The sequence below is a fragment of the Vicugna pacos genome, chromosome 10 (assembly GCF_048564905.1).
Source record: "Vicugna pacos chromosome 10, VicPac4, whole genome shotgun sequence".
Taxonomy (NCBI): Eukaryota; Metazoa; Chordata; class Mammalia; order Artiodactyla; family Camelidae; genus Vicugna; species Vicugna pacos.
Genome location: NC_132996.1, coordinates 18,852,906 through 18,880,559, shown reverse-complemented (window position 1 = coordinate 18,880,559; position 27,654 = coordinate 18,852,906). Strand labels below are relative to the sequence as shown.

Here is a 27,654-nt window from a genome sequence, read left to right as displayed (position 1 = left end):
TTCCTGCTCTCCCCCTCCCCCTTTCCCTCCCACCCCGCTCTGGGTCTCACCTACGAGGTCCTCTCCTGATCTCTGCATCTGCATCTGCGACAGCGCTTCCTGCTTCCTCACCTTTCCTCTGTGCTGTCTCTGCTCCCTCCTCCTGCCGCTGATCTCTCGCCTTTCTCCCACCCCCTCCCTCTGACCGACCTCCCTCCACTTCCTTGCTACATCCTTTCCCCTCTGTTTCTCCTGCTCTGTTGGGAGGACAGCCTCTGACTTACCGTGTTTACCGCCTAACCTCAGTTTCTGGAATTAGTTGACCGTTTGAAGTCTAAACTGATTTGCTTTGAGAACCCTGTAATTATGCTAATACAAAACTAAATGTTTTCTCATTCCACCATTAATACAACTGAAACATTGGGTTAACTGTCAAATACAGGTAAACCAGAGGAGCTTGCTCTCAAACTGAAATGACAAAATTTTCTCTGCTTGCATTTTGAAATGCCATCTCAGGCTGTCTTGTTTATATTTGATGCTCTGTGACTAAGTCAAAGACAAGAATTTAGGGTTTTTCCACGTTGGGCTTCTGGGGGAGCTCTCTACAATTTATAGGACTGTGGAGCTGCTGTAAAACATTTTTTAAAAAACGCTCTTGTTCTTCTCTAATGTAGAACCCTGCTGTATATCCGGGAACTGACTGAATGTTTGTCCTCCTTAAAATTGTCATTACGAGCTGAGCTGAATGTCCTAGACTCCAAGGTTGCCTCCCCATCTGCCCCTTGTTTCCTAGCACTGGCCTGTCAACAGTAGTCTAAATTTGGGCTTTGGGCATGTGAATAACTCAAAGTTTACATCACCTCCATGATAACCTTCATTTCTTACCCATCCTTTGCCAATAATTCATTTCCTCCTAAAAACATGAAAACATCACTGCGTAGATATAATTTTAGTATAAACCTCAGATATAAAACACAGGGTCAAAGAAGCATTTGGGGAAGAGTCACATTGGTGACATGTGAAATGACTGATAACCATGAATATTATATTAGATGATAGATGATTATGCATGCATGCCACCCATTTGCAGGGAATGTGTCAGTTCTAAATATTGCTTCTCCTGAAAGTCAGGTATAATGAGAAAGTCAGGTAAACTAGGAAAAAAGTTTTTTTGATGAATAGGAGACAAAATAAATGTGCATAAAAGCATAAATCACTAAGAAAAAGTATGTGTAATTGTATAACATGTTTTTCAGGAGAATGTATGTAAAATATCTGTTGTAGGTATGAAAAGTGACATTTCTGTTTTCTTTTTACTGGCTTGTGGGTGTCTGGCCATGTAAGTTTTCTTTCCAGCACAGATCTACCTAGGGTTAGTAAATGGGTGGGATTCTCAAAGCAGAAACTTTTATTTGGCTTTTGTCATCTAGAAATTCCTGTCTAATCTTGATCTTTATCACCTGCAGTGGGCAAAAAAAAAAAAAAGTAAACTTTAATATTTTCTTAAAGTAAATTGTTTGCAATTATTTTTATGTGTGTATATGTAGATTTACATCCGTATATGTATATTCACATATATGTCCTATGTATCAAAATATAAATAAGTTAATTCACTATTTTAAATTAGTGCTTCTATGTCCTGGGAGGTGGCAAAATCCAGGGATAAGTATATTTTCAAGAATACTCAGTGGATATGGCTCTAGCTCCTTCTACCAATTAGCTTTGGAATTTTGTGCTTTAGTTCATTTATTAAACAAATAAATGAATAAATGTTGTTCAAAGGAGTCCATGAAAAGTGGCAATGTGTATGGTTCAACGTAATACCACTACTGATACCACTAAAAGCAAATTTCCATTTTGTACTTTTTAATGCAAATGACATGTAAAATGTAAAAAATTGGGTTCTTTTGGGTTATTTCCTGGTTAAAAAATATTTAATGAGTAAAATGCATGTCATTCGCTTTTTAGATTAAAGAAGAAATGGTAAAATAAATCTTCCTGGTTCTTTTCTCCAGAAGAGTTTTAGAAGGTTCAAAATTGAGTTTGATGGGAAAATTTCAGCCTCGGGCAGTGGGGAAAGGGACATTAAAATCCTTGTTTATCGTTGGATACTAAAGACAAGAGAAAATCTTTGACTATTTTAAGAGAATGACATTGAGATTGTCAACTAATGAGCTGAAACTTGTTCTGACTGTGATACATTACTGAACAAAAGATTAGAGGAAATTAGTATAACAGAGAGACCCCCCCTTTTTTTTTTGCTATATATGTGGGAGAGTCAGAGGATTGGGAGTGTGTAGGAGAAGTGTGAGAGGATGTGTGGGAGAAGAAGCGTTTAAAATGTTCAAAGGAAACTCAAATGAAGATAGGAAAATGTACGCTGGGGTAAAGTTTTCCAAAACCAGCTATTCAGACAAGTGTCTCCAGTGTTGTCACGAGCACTCTTTACTAGTAGCTTCTGAACTTCCATCTGTGCTGTCTCCTGGGCTGGGAGTACTCTTTCTTCTCCATAGTCATCCTGTCACCCTGCCTTGGGAAGCCCAATTCAAATCCTGCTTCTCCTATGAAATTCTCCCTAGTAAGTAAAGGAAATCTACTTGCTCTATCCTCAAAACTAAGGCAAAGGAAAGTACTTCTATTTCTTCTAACTCCCTCCTCCCAAGTGTTTTGTAAATGATTTATGTTTGTGTCTAGGAGGGATATGCGGGCTAGGAGATGTATTTGTACATCTGACATGGCCCTGAGACCATCTAGTCTCCACTTACTGAATGCCTATAATGTGCCAGGTGCCGGAATCAATAAAAATCAGGTTTGAGGTTGCTATCAGAGAGATCACAGCCTTAGGCAGTCACCTTTGAAATGTAAAATTGTACTCATGCTATGAAGGACTCTATCATGTTTCTGAATGTCTTTCCTCATCGGGGATATTGGGAATCCTTTAATTCTACCATTTGAGATTCATTGCTCTCGCTTTAGGCTTGTTATGCTGTTAAAATCTCGATATAGTTGGGATTAAACTTTGCCTTTTTCCTGACATTCAACTTCAGTGTGAACTGCTGCATCTATTTTCTTTGAAGAAATAGATTTTTACCGAAGGAGGACAGGATGAGCATGAGGACACTAGAATCCTAGGTGCACAGACGGTGTGAGGAGGGAGAGTTCATGGACCAAAAGTGTGGGAACTGGACCAGAGGTCAGCCTTCATCTGGCAAGAGCAGTGTCCCTAGGTTGAGGTGGGCTGATCCCCAGAAGGCCAGTGCCTACTGCTTCCAGAGCAGTTGGAGGCTGGCTCCCAGAGCTGCGGACCCTGGGGATGCTGGTTGCACTGCCTAAGAAGGTGGGGCCGCCCGCTGCCTCCTCTGTGTCGGGCACCACGCTGGGTGTCCTGTACCCTGGCACATGTAAGCCCCGTAACAATCCTTGGAGGTAAGAGTCAGCCCTGTTCTGCAGATGAGGAGGTTTAGTTCAGGGAGGCTGAGTCTTTGTCCAGTGGTCTCACAACTAGTTAGCAGTAGAGCAGGGCTGAGTTCTCTCTCTGGTTCCAAAGTCAACATGTTTCCTTCTTCCTGCTCTTTAGGAAATAAAGGAATCGAGTCCACTTTAAAGGCCAAATAATAATAAACTAAAGCAAATCGGAGCACTTCGCAGGGGTATAATTTTGAATGGATGTCCACTTGAGGACCAGCTTAAGACATACCAGATGAAAACAACTTGAACGTGAGAACAAATTTTGTTTCCAACATTTTCAAGGATCCTTTGAGATTTGATTAAAAAAAAATCCCATCCTTTGCAGGAATTCTCTCTCCCAAGCCCTGTGAATAGTTAGCTGACGCCTGCTGACTAACTGCAAAGGAGTGAGGTCAGACCTAATCACTCTACCCACCACACTTAGCACGGCAAAGAGCTGCAGTAAATGCGTCATAACATGGGAAAATGGACACTCAGTGTGGATGAGTGATTTGTTCAAGGTTACTTAGGCGTTAGTGGTGGAAACAGGATTTGAAAACAGACCTATCAGATTCAGAAACTGTTGGTCTGAGCTAGTGTCTCTTTGGGTCCAGATACATTTTCTGGGGCAACACAAATAGTCTACATTCTACAGAAAAGCCTTGCAAATACTTTTAACAACAACAACAGTCAGCATTTATTAAATCTTTCCATGTGCCAAAAGTGACACTAAAAATACACACATTATTTTGTTTCTTTCCCCTGACAGCCCTGTAAGTAGACACAGTCATCATTTTGTTGATGAGAAAACCGAAGCAGAATAGTCCAGAGTCAGAATCCAGATCCACTTTTTCCCCTTCTGTGTATATACTTTTATTTTTACATTGTAGAGGTGGGTACAGTTTTTTTTTAATATTGTATAAACAAACATAGGTATACGCTAACCAGAACAAAATAATTAGGATGTATTTAAAGGAATTAGAATTTTTTTCCAGCTTAGAATATTTCTATAACACACTAAACACCTACATCATAGATTCTTTTGAGCCAAATGGCAACTACATATATATAGAAAATAAGTACTGATACATTAGAGGTCCCCAAAACACTTCCTTCAGTGCAGTCACTTAGGATTTAAAAAAAAAATAATCATCCGACATCTGGCTGCTAAATAAAAGAGCTGGAGGGCTAAATACATAGGGGAGTCACTCTACCCTCTTTCCTGTTTCCAGCTTTTAGGGTTTCAGGTCTATTTGTAGGTTTCACATACACAGTCCCCTCCCTACCTCCTCTCTCTCCTTCCATAACTTTAGAAAGGTAGCATGAAAAAACTGTAAAGCTTGAGCTCCTTCTGAATTTTCCCAAAGTGTTTCTGCACTCGTTTTTAAGTGGGCCTCCTTGCCGGGGTTCAGCGTTACCTTCATAAGGCCTGCGATACCGTTCTCTCCCAGAGTACCAGGGACACTGAGGACCGCTGCCTCAGTGACTCCATAGAGGTCTTTAATTATGGTAGAAATCGGATGCCCTCTTCTAAGAGTCTTCAAAATACTTTGTTTTAGATCAGCTCCAGATAAGGCCAGTGGCCCGAGAAGTTCAGTTACCTCTTGAACAACACGGGGGTGAGGGGAATTGAGGGACCCCACACTCTGTGCAGTTGAAAATCCACCTGTAACTTACAGTCGGGCCCTCCGTATGTCTGTGGTTCCTCCACATCCCCGGTTTTGCATCCAGTGGTTTTAACTAACAGTAGACAGTGTAGTACTGTAGTATTTACCATCGGGAAAAAAAAAATCCACGTATCAGTGGACCTGCACAGTTCAAACCCATATTGTTCAAGGGTCAACTGTATTGCCTTTCATTTTAATAACCATGGGCACTGGCAGTCACTTCTTTGCACGTTTTTTTCTATTGCTTATGATCTTTGTCAGTTCCTATATCTGAGTTCACACCCCTCAGAGGGACACCAGCCATGCTAACTCCACCCCACACGGGAACACTTGAGTCAACGTGCTCTGCGGGGATCTACTCATGACAGCCTTCAGGGTGGTTATCAAGCTTCCGCCCAGTGAAGGAGGGGAAATGGGTAGTGTCCAGATTACAGCCACTTCCAATAACACAGTTTTTGAGAAATTCATTCAGTTTCCAGGCTACGTAAGTTAAGATATTGACTGAATTAGAGCCAACCAGCAGTTGCAGTGGGGACTGTATTGGACATATGGGAACTCATTAAAGATAGTCACGTTTAGAAGGATTAAATTAAGGTATGTTTCTCCTTTTTTCTGGTGTGCACCTGCTGTGATAATCACTAAGCTGGGGATTGTAGTGACAGGAAAATCGCTGCTGGAAACAATATTTGGCATCTTCATAAAAGGACTGCCATGTTGAAGATCCATTGTCTCACCCCTCAGTTTGCCTTTATCATCAGCCACAAAGACAAGTTCATCACTTAAGCCTTCTAATAAAATGGTGATAGCACAGGCTATGCCGACCGATCCAGCTCTATAATGGAGAACTTATTGTGGTGAATGACCTCCTTGGAAGTGAAATTCATCATAAATTCACGGGCAGTGAGGGTGAAGGACCTGCAGGGGTCACCAAGCCATCCCTAGGGGAAGAACTCCTCCCACAGGGTCCACTCTCCAGCTGGCCCTTAGGGCTCCCTGGGCCCAGCTCAGGTCTGCTCACGCCAAAGGTGGAGGAAGAGATGGGAGGCCAGCTCATTGAGCTGGAAGTTCGACATCCTCCTCATCTTGTTACTGTTCAAGGCCACGCCCAATGTGCGGACCCCTGCCTGAGTCTCCCCTGGGCCTCCAGAAAGGACTTCTCCCATTTGCTCAGATGAAGGCAGTCAAGGATTTTCTCTAGTGAATCCAGGAGTGACCATTTTACAAACCTGCATAATAAACCAACGCAGGTCCCTGGAATTAACTCAATTTCTATTTTTAGTGTGGATGCCAAGTCAGACCCACTCTTTGACTCCAGAGCCAACGTGCTTAAGCGTCACTATATCTGACTCCATCTCCCTTGATCTCACCTTCTTTAGGACATCTCAATTTCCCTTTCACCCGCAACTGTATCTTATGCATTAATCCTGGTCTCTTGCTTCTTGAGTCCTTTATAAAAATGCAGCAACTAGAATAGAACATCCAACCCTAACAAGGGTCTAGCCAGTGAGAAGGCCAGAAGCTTGTCCTTTTTCTAGGCGCCAGCACCATATTTCTGTAAACAGGTTCCAGGTAAATATTTTGACATCATCATCAGATGGCCACCTTGTGGTCACCTCAAACCACAAACTGGTGCAATTAATTTTGGGAACTGTGTTCTCCCAGACTGTCTGCCTGAGCAAGGAATTTTGTGCGTGTGGTAAATGTAAGTGGCCAACAAGTATTTACAGGGTTTGTGCCAGTAGTTTGCTTTCTTATGGCTACTTACTAGATTAACACTTCTTGAACCTCAGTTATTTTTTCATTGGAAAATGGGAAAAGAATATATTCCCTGCTAATGTTGTGGGAGGTTCAAATGAGATAACGCACAAAATGTAATGTGATGTTATTATCACAGATAATGTAGGTTTTAATACCACACCAGGAAGGTAATTATAACTGCTAAAGCTGTAATCACACAAACTGTAGCCTACAAGTCCTAAACTATCCCAAACATAAGATCATCTGTCCAGCTTTTAACAAGGAAAACATTTTTACAGTTCTTTTTTTCCTTACATGTTCTAAGTTGGCTTTCACTGCCCTCTAGTGGTTGTTACACGGAAAACATAGCTATAATTTTTACATTTTAATTTTTAAGATATTAGGCACAGTCTTAAAACATCCTTCAAACACTGTTAGGTTACACATGTTCCTGTCAGTTGGCAATCCTTAGAGTCAAGCTGCAGGGACAGTTTCTGACATGCCCAGCACACTGTGGATATACACTGCCATGCTTCATTTTACTAGGTCTGCACTCAGAATCTACTGACTTAAAATAATTAACTTCATTCATGAAATATTTATAGGTAGTCAGGCAAACAAGAGAGATACTGTCCTGGCTTGCAGTTTGGTGAGGGAAATGGAGTATAAAATCTGTCCTTACAAATTAGCGTGGTGAAATGTGATGGTGACGCACTGGGTATATGAGCCCGTTAAAAGGGATGCCTTACCTGGGGGCATTTCTGTGGGTGTTGAGAGGGTGAGGTGGGATTCGTCAGAGAGGGTGTTTAGAGAGTGTAACAAGTAACCCGAGATCTACAGGATGAATAGAGGAGACTTATTCAGGAGGAGGGGGTGGGGCGGGCAGCGTGTTTGAAGGATTAAATATGGTAGAGAAGGGAGGAGGGAGGGGGTTTTAGAAATGAGGCTGGACAAGCTTAAAAAAGCCATTCTGAGGAATTTTGACTTTATTCTGATGGTTAAATTATAACCAATAGACAAAAAAAGCATGATTGCATGCCTTCAATTTTTATTTTTGTTCTTTAAACTTCTATTATTTAAGGGGAAACCTTTACTTATTAGTCATAAATTAATTGTTTGGAACCTTCAGTGCCTCTTTTTTATCACCCAGAGTTCTCTCAAACACGTACATTCCTAGCATGCTGCAGCTGGAAGGACCTTCAGATGTCACGAGTTTCCATCCTTTCACTCTGCAGAGACTTGAGGGAGCAGGTGGTCAGGACTTGGTCAGGTTGCCCCTGGGAACTGCTTGCTTTTCCCACCAGTCTAGATCTCAAGCCCCTCACCCCGCATCAGAGATCTGGTGAGTGTCCTCTATCTCCTGTCTTGCTGACTCGGACTGTGCAGAATTCTTGGGCACCCCCAGCCTTTCTCCTCTGCATTGGACTTGACCATCTTCCTTTGTGGCTTGATGGAAAGATGGTTTATCTCAGACTTGCGGGGAGCCTCTGGGAGGTCTACTCATGTCTAAGGAGAGCATGAATCCTCCCCAGATCACCTAGTCTGGTTTTGCCTCTTCTCTGGAACTCCCTTGTTTCTCTGTACTTTTCTTATGGCATAACTCTGGGGGGACCTACCCACTTCTTCCCCTAGACCACATGACACATGGCTTAGTCATCACTGCATCCTGCAGAGCAAGGTAGTGTGAGCTCTGAAAACCTGTGTCAGGTTTGCTGTAGACAGGGATGGGTGGATAAATGGACAGGGCAGGATATCTTATTTCCTAACAGAAGGTTGAAGTAGATGTTGGTAAGGGAATGAAAAATATATAATCTTAATAGCTTGTATCAGAATTTTTCTCAGGGGAAAAAAATGAGCTTAGAAAATAAAGTGATGAGCCATCTGAGGTGAAAGGAGAGTCTTACAGGCAAGCAAAAATGATAGCTGTGTTTTTAATGTGAAAAGACCATGAATTGGAAGGTAATAAGAGATAAGAGAAGAGAGGTCAGGAAAGGAGAGAAGAGAGAAATCTGGGCAGCACAGGAGAGTGCCCAAAGGACTTTAAAACCAGAGACATCTGATACTCACTTAAAAATGTTACAGCTTTACTGCAAACTCACTGTCACCTTTTTGAACTTTAAGTACCATCTATTACACAAAGGCGATGCTAATAAGCACTCAATGACATTTATGTTCGATACAGGAAGTGTCCTTTTCTGTGATGTTTGCAATTCTGGCACAACTGACTTACATCTATATATGCTGAACAGAGAGGCAGATAAGAAAAATGAAGGAAAAATGTAGATTCTACTCTCCTGAATCCTATCATAAATCTACAAATAAAATAATAAAAAATACATGAAAAAATGGTCATAGTTTAGCGCAGTTTATGTTGCACACAAAACACGAGAGATAGGCAATAAAAATTCTTCTAGTTTAGATCCCAGAATCATTTTCAGCATGGTCCATCAGGAGCGTTTGCCTCCAGGGTAGATTTTGAGCAGAGAGAAATAACAAGCAATTAAATTATATGGGAGATTAACTATTGGCCCTTCACTGACCCCTCTTCTTCTCCCCTTCAAGCAAGAGAATCATCGATCAATTTATGTTCAGGAAGGAGCAACATTTTTCATTTTGAGCTTTTCCAGCAGTCTTGGCTTTTAGGGCTTCTGGCTGATTCTTAGTGCTCTGCTACTTATAAAAATGGGACTCACGATATAAAAAGAGAGAAAAAGGAGGCAATGAAGCCACAAATTCTACTTCCATATTTTAATCCACTTTTTATTCCCTGAATTATATTTTAAAAGCCTACCATTAAGATAACGACCAATTTTAATGCAAATACAATCAGCAGTACAAAAACTCTGCAAACAGGCCAGACACCGCTGGAGCATACAGTTCTGTGCAAAAGTCTTTTACTGCCATCTTGTGGACTCTCAGGGAATAACCCCAGCTGCAATGTCTATTGTACCTTGGGAGTACTAGGTTCAAATGCCACAGTATATGAAAGTAACTAGGAGAATGTATAAGAAAAGAGTAATTTTATTACTTTGGATGCACTATTCAAATTCCCTGTGAATTGGTTTCTTTGTGAGAAGTGGGTATTATACATAATGGTCCATCCTTTTTCTGTCTCAAGTTTGCTTTGAAAATTAAACATAAAATTGCTGTGTAAATTACAAAGTACTCTTCAGAAACAATGGCTTATTTTCCTTGTTATCATGTAGCACTACCTGATTGATGATACCAAAGCATTTTGTATGTAACAAGGGCAGGATGATTCAGACTGAAGAATCAGACCTCAGTGTGAAGATGCTGTTTGTTCTCTCTGGGGATACTAGGTTTTTATGGCACAGTGTATGACAATATGGTAAATGGAAAAAATGTTTAAAAAAAAGCAGCTAAATATTCAGGTTTCCATTTAATTTTATCACTTTGGGTGCACTGTTTAATTTCTCTGGCCTTCAGAGTGATTTGTGTTATCTTTTGAGGCTCTCAGGACAAGAGAGTGGATGTTCCCAATGAAAAGAATCCATGAAGATTATGTCTCCAGGAGCAGATAGTAACATGGGCCTGGGGATTGAGGAAGGGGGTATTTTTCTTTTTTTACTAGTTTACTGATGTGCACAGGAGTTCTGACATCCCATAAGCTCAGCAGATATGGAGTAAAGGAAGAGCTTCTTCCAGAAAAATAAAATGCTGCCCGTGGGATATCATCCATCAAACCACACTTCAGTCATTCTCTTGTAAGCTTTGCATCAACTAGAAAACTAAGGTAGTATGTTGGATCATAGATGGCAGAGGTGACTTAAAAAAAACATCTGAACATTTCAGGGAAAAATTGGGAACAAATTTTTAAAGGCTTAAAGGCTTTCCCTTCCCCTTGGGGGAGACTTCTTAAAGTTCTCTCATTTGCTGATTTATTCACCACTTACTAACAACGCTGTGTGCCTCGTGCTGCTGAGTTAGGCCCTGGCTGCAGTTATAATCAAGACACACCTCTGTTTTCAAGGAATCCCCAGTCTGTTGGGAAAATGTTCATGAAAACAAATCAGGACCAAAAGGAGAACACAGGATGTCACTAAAGATCTGCGGAGACACAGGGTTGGGAGGAGGCAGGAGGCCTTCTCTCCCTGTATCTGAGTCCTTCTTAAGGGCCTTTTGTAGGGCCTTTAATTCACCTTCCTCCATGTTTAATAAATTTCTCCCTCCTCTGATCTCTTGAAGCTCTTAACTGGAATACCTCGTTCACCTGCTGATCATCTCAGGCACTTTGCCTGGTTAGATTTCACTTAAGTAGTCTCTTAGCCTTGCTTCTCTACCTGCAGTTTGGTATTAACTATTAAAATGTCATTTATAAATGATAATCAGGTTATGGCTTCAAACATAATTTTCATTCCTTCCTTTCTGAGGTATATGTACACACACACACACACACACACACACACACACACATCTGTCAGTGGACATTTATCCAGTCATCTGTCAGCGGCATTTAGGTTGCTTTCATATCTTGGCTGCTGTAAATAATGCTGCTATGAACACTGGGGGTTCATGTATCTTTTCTTGTCTTTGTGTGTGTGTGTTTTAAATTGCCTTTATTGAAAATATTGTAGAGAAATCAAATTGAGATTGTCAAGGAAAATTTAGGATCTGTGGTTTTATCTCTGTAATATTTAATGCCACCATTATTGATAATCAGAATCACTTTTCAGGAGCCATAGCCATTAGGGTCTTAGAATAAAAGCATGAATAGGTTTAATATAGACTCTTAAGAGATTTTATTGATAAGCAGTGGAATTGAAGGTACCATGTTAGCTACTTATTGCTGCATAACCAAGTACTACAAGCTTAGCATCTTAAAACAGTGCACATTTATTATCTTACAATGTGTGTGTGTTGAGAGTCCAGGTATGGATGAGCTCCTCTGTTCTGGGTCTCACAAAGCTGCAATCAGATGTTTGTGGGATGTTCTCATCTGGAGGCTCAACTTCAGATAGGAAGTTGAATCACTTCCACGCTTACTAAAGTTAGTGGAAGATGTACTGTCCTTACGGTTGTATAATAGAAAGCCCTAGCGTGTTGCTGGTTGTTGGCTGAGGGCCACTCTCATGTCTTAGATGATGTCTGCAGGTGCTAGAGATCACCTGTAATCCCTTGTCATGTGGGCTTCCACCATGGCTGCTCACTTCGTCATATCTTTTTGAATTAGGGCTTTTGTCTTCCGAATATATGCACAGGAGTGGGATTGCTGGATTATATGGTAAACCTCTTTCTAGTTTTTTTTTTTCAATTTTAATTGAAGTACAATCAATTACAATGTGTCAGTATCTGGTGTACAGCACAATGTCCCAGTTATGCATATATATACATATATTCGTGCTATTTCTAGTTTTTGAAGGAACCTCCATACTGTTCTCCATAGTGGCTGCCCCAATTTACATTCTTTCAAGGAACTTACTGATTTTAAACAACAAAATAGCAGGGTGAGAAGACTAAAACAAACAGTGTGGTTATTCCTTTCTATCACATCAGCTGTGCATTATGACCATGTTCATGTCCTGTTTCTCCACTAGGTTATCACCTCATGAGGGTGGGATCACGGTCTTACTCACCTGTCTTTCCTATAGCACCTAGCCTAGCATGGGACAGTCATGCTTTCACTACTGAGCACCTGTGAAGTGCCAGGCCCTGTTCATGCTCTGGGAACACAGCAATAAATAAAATGAATCAATAGGAGATATTTAAAATCAAAGAATTAAAAAATGAGAATTTCCCAGTCATGTATGTGAAGTATTTTCTACCTCGTCTCCTCCCTTCTCTCTAAATATGTATGTATATATGTGTACATATACACATATATTTAGATAAATAAATAAAACACCAATTTCCCCTCTCTACTAGATCATTTCCACCAACATGTACATAGACATTGTTGCTTTAAAAACAAACTCTACCCTCCAGTGATCATCCTACTTCATTCTCCTTTTTAGAAAAACTCAAAGGAGATGTCTGTGCTCCTTGGCATTAATTTCTTTCCTCTCATTATCTTAGAAATCCACTTCTACAGATTCTCACCCCATTACGCTGCAGACACTGCTTTTTCATTTGGTCAGTAAGTTCCATGTGATTACATTCAGCAGCTAATCTTCACTTCCCATTTGACATGACTTCCCAACGACACTGAAAGCAATCGCTCCCACTCCCTGGAAGTACTTCCTTCTTCGCTCCTGGGGTCCTACTTGATTTCCTCCTGCCTTACTGGTTGTTCCTCTTAGTTCCCTCGGTGGATCCTCCTCCCCTCCCGGGGAGGACCCGGCGCACTCCAGGGCGCAGTCTGTCTCTGCCTCTGTTACCTGCTCCACCTGTAGGAGCATCTCTGCCTCAGCTAATAGTAGGAAACCTTAGTGTCATCCTTCACACCTTCCTTCTCTTTTACCCCACACCCAGGCTTCTAGGAAGTCTGCGAACTGTCCCTTCTAACTATACCCAGAGTCATTCCTCGCTTCGTCCTCTTCTACCAGAGCTGTCCGACCCTTCACATTCTGATGCAGATTATTCAGGCAGATTCCTGGCTTGCCTCCTGTTCCATCTTTGTCCCTTGTTAGTCTGTGATCAACACGTTGGCCAGATGGGCCTCTTAGTGTCAGTGAAATCATGTCGTGTCACTGCTCATCATCCTCCCATCCTCCTCTCATAGGAAAGCAGAGCTCTTACAGAGGCTGAGAGGCTGTGCTCTCTGTGACCCACCCATTCATGGCTCCTCTGCCCTCACCTTCTCCTTCCCTCCTCTCCTTCCAGTCTCACCTGAGTGGCTTCCTCAAACACACAAGGCGTGCACCTTACACACAGTTCTTCCCTGCGGAACTGCTCTGGAGATCTGCATGGCCCACTCCCTTTCCTTTATTCTTTGCTAAAATGTCATCTTTTCAGTGAGCTCTGCTCTGACCACCTTATTTAAACTTTCACCTCCTCTTCCAGCACCTCAAATTCACCTTACATTCCTCTGTTGGTTTTTCAATGCACTATCACCTCCAAATAGGTTATATAATTTCATTATCCATGACTTTAAAAAACTATTGTTTTTCCTACTAGAATGCAAGCACCATGAGGCAGCAATTTTCCTTTTTTTCTCTTATATTTCTAGCACTTAGAATAGTGCCTTGCATATAATGGCTGCTGAATAAACTATTATTGCACGATTGAATACATGAATGGTTAGTGCTCATTAGCACTGTGCCGATGGCTTAAATATATTATTTTATTTAATGCTCACAATAAGACTGACAGGTGTTATCATCCCCATTTTACAGGTAAGGAAATTAGTGTCTTACGAGACTAACCAGGTCAGGCTCACAGAGCTGGGAAGTAGTGGATTTGAGATTTGAATTCCAGCCTATCTGATTTTCAAGGTCATCCTTTCTCAACTCCATCCTGTTGCCTTTCCACGTTTAGTCACCACACAACCCAGCAAATGGCCGTGCATCAGTGAACACATGCCTACTTCTCATTTTTATATGTTGAACTTGATCTTCATGGTGCAGCTTTCTCCCAGCTACAGCTTGTGACTTCCAAACCATGATTGTGTATTACGTGCAGCTGCTCACACCCCAAAACAGTAGGGTTTTTGTGTTCTTCCATGTCCAAACCCCTTCTCAACACCCACCGGAAGAGCTCACCCAGCCTCTGTGCCTTCGCTACACTGTTCCTTCCAACCGGCAGGCTCGCCTTCCTTAATTCACGGCAACGAATGTTCTTGAGCAGCAGGGCTAGGGCCCTAGGCACTAGGGCCATAGTCTCTGTCCTGAAGAAGTTCTTGGGTTTTGTTTGGAAGAAACCAACATGAGAACAGATCATTCGCCTACTCTGGGCAGGGTCTCTAGGGGCTTCTCTACAGGAAGAACCCGGTACAGTGGGGGCACCACCCACAGCACCTTTAGGACCTGTGCCTGTTTGTGGTAGAGGAAGGTGAGAGGGAAGGCTTTGAGGGGAGGAGCCCGCCCGGAAAATCCTGTCCTTTTCTGAACCCCCTCCCTTCTTCCTAACTGTAGGCTCCCATGAGCATCCTTTTTGTAGAAGTGATGCTGCACTTTCAAAGTGGATAACGTGGATCATTACATAATCACTCTCAGAAGCTGTGAAATGGGGAATGTGTGTGTCTGCCCTGTACAGTGCTAGACCCATATAAGGCGATTCATAAGTTCATCTTAATTGGCAGGAAGGTAAATAGAATTCTTTAGGGCCTTTAGAGCCTTTCGACGGAGAAAACTATGACGAGCAGAAGGATATTAGGCAGGGCAGGTCGGGTTGGGGAGAATGTGCCCTGGGCATCGCAGTGGAAACGCTCAGCACAACCACAGCCAGGACTGCTTGTAACTGGAAATAGACAGCTGTTCTCGCCCAATGACTAATTCCTATTTGTCCTCAAAACACAACCCACTGTTAATTTTCTTGGAACTCTTCCCTGGATTCTTCCAAGAGACTATTTCAGCAAGCCCCTGGTAGTCAGTCCTGGAAAAATGACTTTGCGTTTGGGTGAGGAGGGAGGAGGGGTGAGAGATATTTACTGTGCCCTTCCTGTGTGGTAGGTCTTTATTTCTGTTATCCTACAGAGGAGAATTCCAAGACTCAGAAATTTTAAATAACTTGATCAAGACCATACAATTAGTAAAAGGTGAAGCTAGGAGGGGACCCTAGGTCTGCCTGACTTCTCTAAGGCAGTATTTTTTCACCTTCCACACCAACCTCACAAATTCTGTCAAATCTAATCATGCCATTTCCCTGTGTAATACCGTGATTGTAAGAAATATACACTTGGCCTTTGTTCCTGTTTCTGGCACAGAGCTCCTAAAACCCTTGGAATTTCCTAAGTGATGGGAGAGACAAAGGAATCTTTTGTCATGTTAATGAGGTGGCTTTGGGACTCAACCTAAGGATGGCGCTGGTTGCCAGGAGAACCCACCCTGTTAGAACTTTCTTGGTCCTACCCCCTCAGACCTCCCAGGAGAGAGGAGCTGGAGACTGAGTTCAGTCTCCTAAGGTCAACGATTTAATTAATTATGCCTCTGTAATGAAGTCTCTGTAACAACTTACAAGGAGGGGGTTTGGAGAGCTTCCCACTTGTTGAACATGTGGAGAGGAGGGGAGAGTGTCTTGCCTGGAGAGGGCGTGGAAGCTCTGCACCTTTCTCCATACCTTGCCCTATGCATCGTTTTCATCACTTCCTGAGCTGTATCTTTTTATAATAGACTGGTGATCTAGTAAGTAAAATGTTTCTGAGTTCTGTGAGCTGCCCTAGCAAATTAATTGAACCCAAGGAAGGGTCATTGGAACCTCCAATCTATAGCTGATTCATCAGATGGTCAGAAATACAGCAGACAACCTGGACTTGCAACTTGCTTCTGAAGTAGTGGGGTGAGGTTAGGCACAGGCTTGTAGGACTGAGCCCTTAGCCTGTGGAATCTGATGCTATCTCCAGGTAGATTGTATCAGAACTGAGTTTAATTGGAGGACACTGGGCTGGTGTCAGAGAATTGCTTGTTGTTGTGGGGAACACCCACCTTCACCCATACACATACCCGCCTTTTGAAACTGGTGACCAGAACCTTTACCCTGCTTAAAACCTTTCCGCAAGTTTCTGCTGCCCTTTCATCTTCACTCCACTTTAAGGCCTTAGAAGGTGTATGAGGTGCTTCCTTCCTCACTAATCTCACCTCTCTCCATATTCCCTCTCCCTGTATCTAAACCACACCACACATGGTGTGCTCTCCCTTGTTTCTGGGCCAGGGATATGCTGATCCCCTGCTTTCCTTTTCCTTCCTTGCCCTGCCCCCCTGCTCTGGCTGTACTTTCTATGTCATTGTATTGTATTGTATTGTATTGTATTGTATTGTACCGTATTGTACGTTAGGTCCTGGAGATTGAACCCGGGACCTTGCTCGGCTCTACCACTGAGCTTTACCCCACCCCTCTCGCAAAGCTAAGGTAAGACATCACTTCTTCAGAGAGATCTTTCAGGTGCCCTGGTCTCGGTCAGGCCCCCCTGTGTGTGCTCCCCAGCACCTGTGGCTCCCCTTTGGTAGCACATTCAGAGCTCAGATTTGCAAACTCCATGAGGGTCAGGATGGGGCTTATCATATTCACCGCTGGGTCTCTGACCCTTGGCACTGTGTCTTGTCCAGGGTAGGACAATATTTTTTTTGATACTTTTTCTACATATGTTTTCCTTAAATATTTTCTCAATAATTTTCTCTATTTTGTTCCCCAACCAAAGTAAAAATAATAGAACTGGAGGACATGCCCCATTTAATTTGATTCTCATCTTTCTCAAAGACCAAAATGTGGATTCACCACCTAAGAACTGATGATTTATTCATTCATTTATTAGAAGGTGTTTGTAACGATTTAATAGAGCTATGCAGACTTTTCAAGTCAAGGTACATTGGTTTGTAAAGTCCTTTATCTCAGGAAGATATTTTTAATTACTCTGGGACACAAAGTGCTGGAAACAGAAAATCACCATTAGAAATAAAGTCTTCATGGTCCCCGGACATTGGCAAAGCCGATAGCCTGTCCTTGCCTGGATCTCTTAGCATGCTTAGATAAGCAGAGTTAGGGAAGGCACTGCCAGCTGCCCAAATGCAGGCCTGGGTCCCTCCCAGTGGAGGCTCCTCCCCAGAAATCATTTCTGTTGTTCAAGAAGTGAGTATGATTCTCAAGACCTTAGATCTAAAAAATCCCTCATATAGAACTCAGTGAACCAGACGATCTCTAATGGAGCAGCTCGGTGTCCAGATATCATTCTTATTTTGGGGCAATCCAAGACAGGAAGGAGGCACAGCCTCCCCTCCCACCCCACCCCATTAGAAAGGTGGAGGGGATATGAAAACGAATACGTGTATGTACATGCGTGACTGGGACATTGTGCTGCACACCAGAAATTGACACATTGTAACCGACTGTACTTCAATTTTAAAAAAATTTAAATAAAAGTGGAGGGGGACAGACATTCCCTTTCCCCACTCCTCAGCATCAGAAGGCCAAGCAAATATTCCTGCTGGGAACTTAGGATCTCCACACTGAGGTGTCAGCCTTGTGGAGAGAGAGAGTTTTTTCACAGCGCCTCTAGCAGTGTGGCCTGGCTGTAAGGCGCCCGTGGTGCTGACCTCAGAGCAGCATCCTTAACAGAGTGACCTTCAGTAGAATTTACTTCCTGGCCTCTGAGCCTGGTCCCCCTAGCCTTCCTGGGATTCAGCGAGCTATTTGTTATTTCTCTAATAAATTCCTTTTCCATTTAAGTGACTCAGATGTCTGTTGTCGGGAGTTCAGACCTCTGGCAGGTAAACTCACCAGCCAAGCTCCCACAGGGCACATTCCTGGAGCAGTTAGTATTGCACACAAGGAGGCTGGCTGTAATAGGAGGAGGCCTCTGCCTGGAGTCTGACCAGCTTCAAGTTAGAAAATCACTGAACCCTTCAGGCTCTTACTGTTGAAAATGGCAAAGTGATTATTTTCCTACCTGTCCTGAAGGGATGCTGTGAGAATCAAGTGAGGTGACGTCTACAGTCAGGACTTCGTACACAGAAGTGGTGATGCTAATGTCAGGGTATTAGGGACTAGCTAGCAAAATAGGTTACTCAGAGGCAAAAACAAATAGCTAAAAATCAGTGCACTTTTAGCTGGGGAGTCAGTCCTTTCTCACAACTTGAGCTGTCTCTGCAAGGGTTCCCCTTTATCAGGGGTCAGCTGTGGCAAGAGCATCTTCAGTGTTTACGTGGAGAGGGCTCAGGGTCAAGTGTTGGTTCTCCCTTTGAGGCTTGGATAGGGGCTCTATCACCTAAACATCTTTTTAGAAGAAGAGTATATATTATAAACAAATTTTTAAATAAACATCGAGTATTTAGTATGAAATGGAATAATTATTTAGTATTTGTCTGACTATGGGAATATTTGTCAATTAGGAGTGTGTCATTTAGAATGTGTCCCATTTGGGAAATATATTCCATTGACCAGAAAGCTAAAAGCTTTGAGATACTCTGAATCTTCAGGACAGAAGGGGTTCTTTGGGCTGAGGGTTCAGATGAATACAACTGAGGAGAGCCATGTGATTCCCAGCTGCCTTCAGAGAAGTGGGCGAGGATGAGCCTTTCCTTCACTCATCAGCGTGTGTCCCGTAGCTGGGCGCTGTGTCAGTGTAGGGGATGCAGAGATGACTGAGACCCAGTCCTTGCCCTCAAGGGAAGCTTCAGAGGATCTAGATGATGCTTTTAAGTCACCTCAGTCTCAGAATCTGTGTGTACAGTGGCTTCTCGTGGCACCTCCTAGTTCTCCTGTAAAAGCTCAATTATTTCAGGCATTTATGTTTTCCTCACTAACTGGACTTAGAGTGCAGACAGCCTCAGACATAAGCAAACTGCCAAATTCAATTTTCTGTCTGAAGGCTGGCACTGCAGAAGGAGCATAGCTTTGAAATCAGAAGCAGTAGTGGTTCAAATACCACTGTCATTGCCAGTGATCACTGTGTGATCTTGGGCAGATTGTTGAATTTCTCTGAGCCTCCAGCCTGACAAGGTGGTTGTTAGGATTCAGTGAAATCATAATGCGGTATCTGGCGCAATACTTGGTGGTAAGCAGATACCCAAAATATGAGGCGTTTTATCCCTAATTCTCCACTGTTCCAGTTTCCTCAGGGCCCTCTTTGCCGGGAAGCTTCTCCTCCAGAAAACTTCCCACATTCCCAGGCTGGGCTGATGATGGCCTCTCCTCTGTGCCCATGTGCCCAGAATTTACCATATACCTTTCCATGTTATATTGGAAATTATATATATATATATATATATATATATATATATATATAGTCTCCTGTTGTGAGGCTGTAAGTTCACTAAGGACACCTTTTTTTTTCATGTTGTATCCTCAGTGTCTAGTAGTTTTTGCTGCTTAGTGAATGCTTAGTAAATTGTGGATTGGTTTTATGTGAATAGGTTAATAAGCTGTACGTAAAGAATATCCCTCATCTGATGCTCTGCGTGCCCCCTCTGGTCTGCACTGCTGTCTGAGGAGGCTCTTTCCAGACTGAGGAGAGTTACTTGGTCTTAGGTATTTGGGTTGCACTTTCCCCACCCCCGTTCCCTGAACTCTGCAAATAATTTTTTTTTAATTGAAGTATAGTTGATTTACAATGTTGTGCTAGTTTCTGGTGTGCCACAAAGTGATTCAGTTCCTCAGAGTCTTTTCCATTATAGGTTATTACAAGGTATTAAATAGAGTTCCCTATACAGTCCTATACAGTAGGACTTTGTTATCTATTTTGTATATAGTAGTGTGTATCTGTTAATCCCAAGCACCTAATTTATCCCCCCTTTCTCCTTTGGTAACCATAAATTTGTTTCCTGTGTCTGTGAGTCTGTTTCTGTTTTGTAAATAAGTTCATTTGTATCATTTTTTAAGATTCCACATTTAAGTGGTACCATATAGGATATTTATCTTTCTCTGCAAATAATATTTTAATATGAAATTGTTATAATTCTTCCAAATAAAACACCTGCATGAATTTTTTGGGGAATAGTTTAAGGCAGAATTGCTAAAAGTATATTCCATTAGATAGTAACTCATATTCTGGGGGGAAAATTCTTTAAATAAAGTTAGAAAATGCTTTAATAGTATTTCTTTATTTGTGGTAGGACTTCTCAGATCCTCTTTTTGATCATGAAGCTTTTCACAGATCTAGTGTTATGTAAAACACATTTGTAGAAATATCACTTTGAGAAAAGCTGCAACTGGTATCATCGAATTGAATTTCAAACTTTTGAAGGCTGCTTAAAGCTGAGTTCTTTAGTAGTTGTCCTGTGGGTTATCAGTTAGAAGTTTGCCTTTAAGCACATGTTTCCCAATGTACTATTTTTGCTGCGTGTCTACAAGTTATGATATATAGTGTGTTAATGATTGAATAAGCATTATTTAAGCAATGTATCAAAAAACAGCATATTGATTTTGCTTTCCTACTGTGCACATGAAGTTTACTCATTTGACACGCATTGCACTAGTAGGTTATATGTCAGACCATGGGGACGCTTCCTAAGTGGAGCCTGGGGCCATCTGTCAGTTCTCTGGTCCCTTTTAGGTAATAGAAGGCCCTGGTTCACTCTACGTTCCTTTGTAGGGAAAATTCAGTACATTATGGGAGTCCACACCCATTAATCTGGCCATTCCTTTTGCCACAACAGGGGAACACTTCTGTGTGCATTGTCAGCAGATAATTGCTGCTCTGAGCCCTTTCAAGTGACCCACAACCGTGGTGCCTGGGGGATTCCACCTCCCTCCTCCCACTTTGTCTAATGTTTTTTAAGCTAAAGAGGTTCAGTGTTCCCTTCAGCAAATACTGTTTCTTTGAGCGAAATTATAAGACAGGCCCTTGGCTATAAAAGCCAGATCTACCCGTTTTCCTGGGGGAAGCTGTGATATCACCAAATGCAGGTGCTGAATCATCTCAGTGTGGAAATATACACTGCTGTGTGTAAACTAGTGTCGGTTTCTGAGTTTTGTTGCTCTTCTTTTGTCGGGGGATGTGGCGTGGGTGAAAGTCAACCAGAGAAGAACCTCTCTCAGGCCACGGATAACTAGAGCTGGGACTGATGCTTGTCCCTGAGGGAAGGGTGGACATTTTGCTGGAGTTCGGATGACTCCACAGGTTGAGGATGAGAGGAGAGAAACTAAGTGTGCTGAAGAGATGAGAGACTTGGTAAAATTTCTAGTGTAAACTGTTGTGCTTTGGGGAACAAGGTGACAAAGCTGCACAGAGCTGGGAGGTGGCTCTTGTCCCCACTGCTGCACCGTCCGCAGAGCCTCTCTAGAATGTGGCTTTCGGGAACATTGAGAAACCGTTCCTTCCACACAAACCCTCAAGCACTGAAAACAGTGAAAGCAAGGGTCCTCCATGGGGCTGGGGACAGAACTGGAGAGGAAGGACATGGCTGTTTGGCACGGTCACTGGAAGGGATGGGGTTGGTCAGCTTTTCAGTGGACCACTTCAGGGAATCAAAGACATAATCTGGGACTTGTTTTTTTTTGCAGAGGGCAGGAAGAGGGCTGGATTACTGGTATAACACTAGAAGGAATTAAGAGCTGTCATTTGAGGTAACAAGGTGAGGGTGACTTTATTAGTACCCCACGATGCTGAATAGTGTATACAGCGCTCAGATTCCATTTTGGTAACTTGACAATAAGGATCTAGCAAATAAAGTCCTTCCCTTCTGCATGGCTCTAAACATGAAGATAGGAAGGAAACCTGAGAATTAATGAAACACCCAGGTGAGCTGTGGCTCATTTTCACTCACTAAATCTGCAATTTCAGTTTGAAAATTCACAATTACCTCTTCTACCGTCAGCTCAACAGCTGCAACATTTCACTACACACATTTCACTCTGTGGGCAACACATATCCCCAAGCACGTATCTTGGAATGCAGTTAGTTAAATGCCTAAAATCCATTAAGAGTGAGCTTTAGAATTAGCAAAGTCAGCTGAGGTGATGTTTCTTAGACTCTTGAGAACTGAACATACTAAAATTGCTTGGAGAGACAGGAAAGAATCTCTTTATAGGGGTATTGCTTCTGCATGCTCTGCTCCACATTTTTTTTTCATAACAAAGCACTGAAACAAATAATAACAGAAGCATTTCTGTCTTTCCCTCTACACAAAGAATGCCTGAGGAGGCTACTGCACTAGTTAACATGATTGCCTGCTGAATGCCCTAAATTCTCCTCCACAAATACAGCAAGAAGATGGTTCAATTACTGGATAAGACTTGCTATAATGAATCCCTGAGAGACAGAATACATAAAGGAGAAATTAGAGAGAAAAGATCACTCACAATACATGTATGGAATGTAGCCTTAGGTGATGCTTTCTTTATCTTTCAGCATCTTACCTACTTAAGTTCTGTAGTTCTGTAGTTCTGGTGCGGAGGAGGAAGTGCAGGACAAATCCCTGCAGTGGAGCTTGGGAACCTTGCATCTTCAGGTTGCCTTGCAATGTGTTTAGACAATGTTTGAACACTAGATGGCGCCCATAACCTTAAAACATAGTGAAAGGCTAGTTGCCCTTCTTCACAGGCAAGTATGACTACCTTGTAGGAAAAGTCAGTTATGGGAACTATAAACATATCTATTTAAGCATTTCCCAGTAGTGGTGTCGTGAGAGGTTTTGTGGTCAAATACGTTTGGGAAAAACCACATACTTTATCTGCCTCTAAGGAGATTCCCAGTGAACACCTGGGATGTTTTGGGGGCTCCTCAGTAAAGAGACCTGATCGCTAGGGAACCCTTTCTCTCAGTAGCAACCTATTACAATCCTGCTGTTCCTGTGTCCTGTGAACTCGCTTTAGGAAATACTAGTCTAGTCCAAACCCTGCCCCAAAGAAGGAATAGCTCAAACTATCTAAAAGAGGATGTCCTTAGACATGGTTTTCTGACACACGTTAGGAAACATCAGACACATTTTTAAGGCAGAGTGGTTAGTAGTAATAGTTATCAATTGAGTAGTTACAGTGTGACACGCTCTATTCTAAGCGTTTCATCTCCTCTCTCTCCTCAATATGTGTTCACACACGTTAGATACACTGATACATAGCCGGCCCTGGATTTGCAGCTGGTTGAATCCGGGGATGCAAAACCTGTGGATACACAGGAGGGCTGACTGTGTACACTGTCCCACGCCATTTTACATAAGGGACTTGAGCATAGTGGATTTTGGTATCAGTGGGGTGTCCTGGAACCAATCTCCCTCGATACCGAAGGACAACTGCTTCTGCTTTTAGGCAGTGAACATGTTGAGATCAGTCTCTCTATCTCATTTGCCTTTGAGATTTCAGTTCCTAGTACAGAACCTGGCACATAGTAAGCCATTAATAAAATAAATGATCTAAGAAGATTCTGTAGTCTGTATGGGAGAATAATTCTGGAAAATAGGAATGGACGTTATATCCCTGATTAGAAAGGTGATTGTCTATTATACAAGTTCCTTCTGTCTGAAGATCAGTTCTCTAAACTTGCTGTTTTCTTGTTAGCATAACTTACTTGCAAATTAATCTTACATGACTTAGTAATTTATGTATTGAATTTCCATTTAGAGTTTTTGTTCTTGTGTTTTCCAGGAAGGTATAGCTTGTCCTTACATGTCCAGTGCAAGCTATAGATGAAAAATATCTTCCTTATTCCATTGTTAATAATCCTAGTCTGTCGTTTTTCTTTCCATATTGTTTGAACGTCTCAGGTCTGTTTAGCCTTTCCTTGCAGTGTTAACCAATGAAATTCTGATACTGAGCCTTTAAACTAGCTACTTTCTACCCACAGTTTATATCAATTTTCACAAGCTAAAAAGGAGAAATGTTCCCTTTTCCTTTTCAGTTGCAAAAAGCAGATGATATTTTCTTTGTTGAACTATTTTTGCAAGTGTTTTCTATAAAAAAGGATAAGATATTTGAACCCCAGGATTGTTGTGTTCTATGAACTGTAATCTCTAAGAAGACTGTATCATTCTCATTGGCTGCCTTACTTACTGTGCAGTCCTGGCAGTGATATTTAAATGGATACATGACTGCTAAAAGCAGAGCTACTCGGGAGTTTTCTCTGTTGAGCCATAAGAAGGTTATTAGCTCATCCCTTTTCCTGCATAGAGGTTAAAACAGATAAAAACCCATGGCTTAGCGGATTTCTCATTTAAACGGAATTAAAAAGTCATATCTTTCTTATTTATTCACCCTTAAAATAAGCATAAATAAGGTACATGGTTGTTATAAGATTAGTTATAACTGTGACTGACTGAAAAGCACCATGTAACAACTAGTTCTTCAAATCTTTTAAAATTAATTAATTATTATTATGATTTTATTTTTAGTGGTGGTACCTGGGGATTGAACCCAGGACCTTGTGCATGCTAAGCACACGCTCTACCACTGAGCTATACCCGCCCCCGATAAATATTAGTTCTTTATAGCTCTGTGGGCTCTTGAATGTGATGTGCACGCAGAGCAGTGTATCCAAAGAAGGTGTTGAATGAGACCAATGTCAAGGTTTTAAAGACAGATTGTGCTGTGAGGAGAAAACACTGATTTTGGGTTAAGAGACCTGCTTTTGAGTCCAGCATCATAGTTGGTAGCTGTGGAACTTTGAACAGATCATTTGTCCATTATGAATCCCATTTCCATGGTGTGGAAAGCGAGAGTAATTATAACACCTCCTGACACTTAGAATTTCTTTGAAGATTCCCAGAACTAATGCATGTGGAAGTGCTTTGTGTCTGAGAAAGTGCTCTGACAATGTGGATGCTGACTGTGATGAAATGACAGAGTGGACCCTGAGTTACAGATTTTGACCTGGAATTTTAGAGTCAGTGTCCCAGGCTACAGTGACTTTTTAAGGCACCATAATATTTATTTAATACTTTTTCATTCAATAAACATTTTTTGAGAGACTGCTATGTGCCAGACACTGTGCTAAATGTTGAGAGTAGAAAATCATACATGGCACAGAATTTGCTGTCAGGGAGCTTTTCATAATTTAGTAGAGAAAGACAGACATATAACTAAATATGGGCAATGAGGTTTAATAGATTAATAAACCTTTTACATTATATCTTACATGTCATACAAGTATAGAAGAAGTGGGTGGTGGAGAAGTAGTTGCAGGGACGACACTGGATGGCAGAACGAGGGCCTGGCATGGGGCAGTCCTCCCAGACACCTGCTAGTTGAGGAGTGAGCAGAAGCCTGCGTGTGTGGGAAAACCACAGGAACACACAAGGCAGCGCCATGCGTGCTGACCACTGTCTATGTTATACAGGTAAATCGTGTTGGGGGGGTGGGGGTTGGAGTGATGGCTAACAATATGAGGTCATTTAGAAAATTCTAGCTATCAATCATAGCTATAATGCACAAATTTTTCTAAGTATATAATGAAAACCACAAACTGAGGTCTTCACTGAATTATGAACCATCACCTCAGCCATAAGAACTGGGCTCCACTATTATTTGCATGAGTACCAAAATTCTAGCATGAGCATGAACACTCACGATAGACTTGCAGAGTTTGTCCCAGGGAGGTAGCTTGATATAGAGGAAAGAAGCCGTCAATAGATATTCGAATAAAAGGAAGGACTTGGAGAAGAAAGATGGAAGGAAAGATGGATAGAAGGAAGGAGGGAATTGGGAGGGTAGGTGTGATGGGCATTAAAACTGAATATTTAAATTTGGGCTCTGACTCACTCTAGCTAGGTAAACTTATTTAACCTCTCTGAAACTTAGTCTTTTTTTTTTTTAATTGAAGTACAGTCAGTTTACAAAGTTGTGTCAATTTCTGGTGTACAGCATAGTGCTTCGGTCATACATGAATATACATATATTCGTTTTCATCGTAAGCCTCTACAAGATATCGAATATAGTTCCCTGTGCTATACAGTATAAACTTATTTATCTATTTTATATATACCAGTCAGTATCTGCAAATCTCAAACTCCCAGTTTATCTCTTCCCACCCCCTTGAAACACTCTTTTTATCTGGACATGGGGCAGTGCCTTTCAGGGTGCTTGTGAGAATTAAAAATTACTTTTATAAAATGGCTTGGTAAATAACAAGTGCTTATTAACTTATGGACAGTAATACTTGTATTGAGGTAAATGGTGATGCTTCTACCACTTATCAATGTCACCAAATTGTACATAGTATACTTTTATACGCTATTCTTACATAGTTACACACAACAAACTATATGCATTATAAAGATGCAGTTTTTTTGAGTATAGTGATGGATTTGGAAAAAAATTTGGCATTTTGAAAAACAGATTATATAACCCCCCAAAAAATGCATGCTTCTCAGTGTTCTCTTGTGTGCAAACATGTCTCAGAAAATCCGAACAAAAACGCTAGCACCTTTCCCTGTGTCTGAGGGAGCTAAGTAACAAGCATCAAACACCTGCACGCCATTTAAATGGCAACATGCACCTGAAGCCATAATGTGCTCCTCCATTTTTCCTTTGTAATTAAAGTGTGTTTGGAGTCATAATTGAAAGTCAGTAATTAAAATTGGTGGGGAGGGTATAGCTCAGTGGTGGAGTGCATGCCTAGCATGCAAGAGGTCCTGGGTTTAATCCCAGTATCTCCACTAAGAAAATAAATAAATAAACCTAATTACCTCCACCCCTCCAAACAAAATGAGTAATAATTAAAGTTGATTTTTTTCCTCAAGTGGTGTCAGACATGGAGGGAACGACGTTTAAAGAGAAGTACTCACAGACAGGATCTGGTCTCCTCTCTGGAGCTCCCCGCTCAGGTCTGCTGGTCCACCAGCCAGAATGAAGGAAACAAAAATACCTTCTCCGTCTTCCCCGCCCACGATGTTGAAGCCCAGGCCAGTGGAGCCTTTGTGCAGGACCACCTTGCGGGGCTCCCTGTGGAAACAAATGGAGAACACAGCTCAGAGGGCGGCCCTCCCAGGATTTAGGTTGCTTTTGCTTTCATTGGGATACAAGATACCAGCAATTCACTACCTATGGAAATGGCTTCCTGAATTAAGTTTGCATATAAAAAAAATGCTAATATCAGGGCAGGTGTCTGAATTTCTCACTGTAGCAAATGCCAAAATACCATGCAAATGTATTCCTTAATTCCAAAACATTTTTGTAAACTAGCCTTACTTTCAGTTTTCTTTTGTTTAAAACATCTGTTCTGAGCACCACAGTGTATTCAGTAGGATGGATGTATCCAAAAAGAGGGAGAGAATTTGGGGGACAAGAGACTAGATTGAATAGGTCAGACCATCTTACGTGCCAGCCTGTGGGTTTGTTGTTTGAT

General features: G+C 41.8%; 1 protein-coding gene and 1 pseudogene across 14 annotated transcripts in view; both read right to left on the bottom strand.

Annotated features, from left to right (window-relative positions):
* The window catches only part of DLG2 (discs large MAGUK scaffold protein 2), a 1,735,130-nt gene that overhangs the window by 300,197 nt on the left and 1,407,279 nt on the right, over positions 1-27,654 (bottom strand). For 13 of the 14 annotated variants that reach the window (XM_072969091.1, XM_072969075.1, XM_006197467.4 and 10 more), the window contains one exon: positions 27,095-27,251. In XM_072969091.1, the coding sequence (XP_072825192.1) occupies positions 27,095-27,251 (157 nt within the window). Of the gene's footprint in view, positions 1-50; positions 70-27,094; positions 27,252-27,654 lie in introns of those variants that run through there. The other variant, XM_031681417.2, reaches the window with a different exon arrangement.
* On the bottom strand, positions 4,686-5,977 carry LOC102542161 (L-lactate dehydrogenase A-like 6B; annotated as a pseudogene).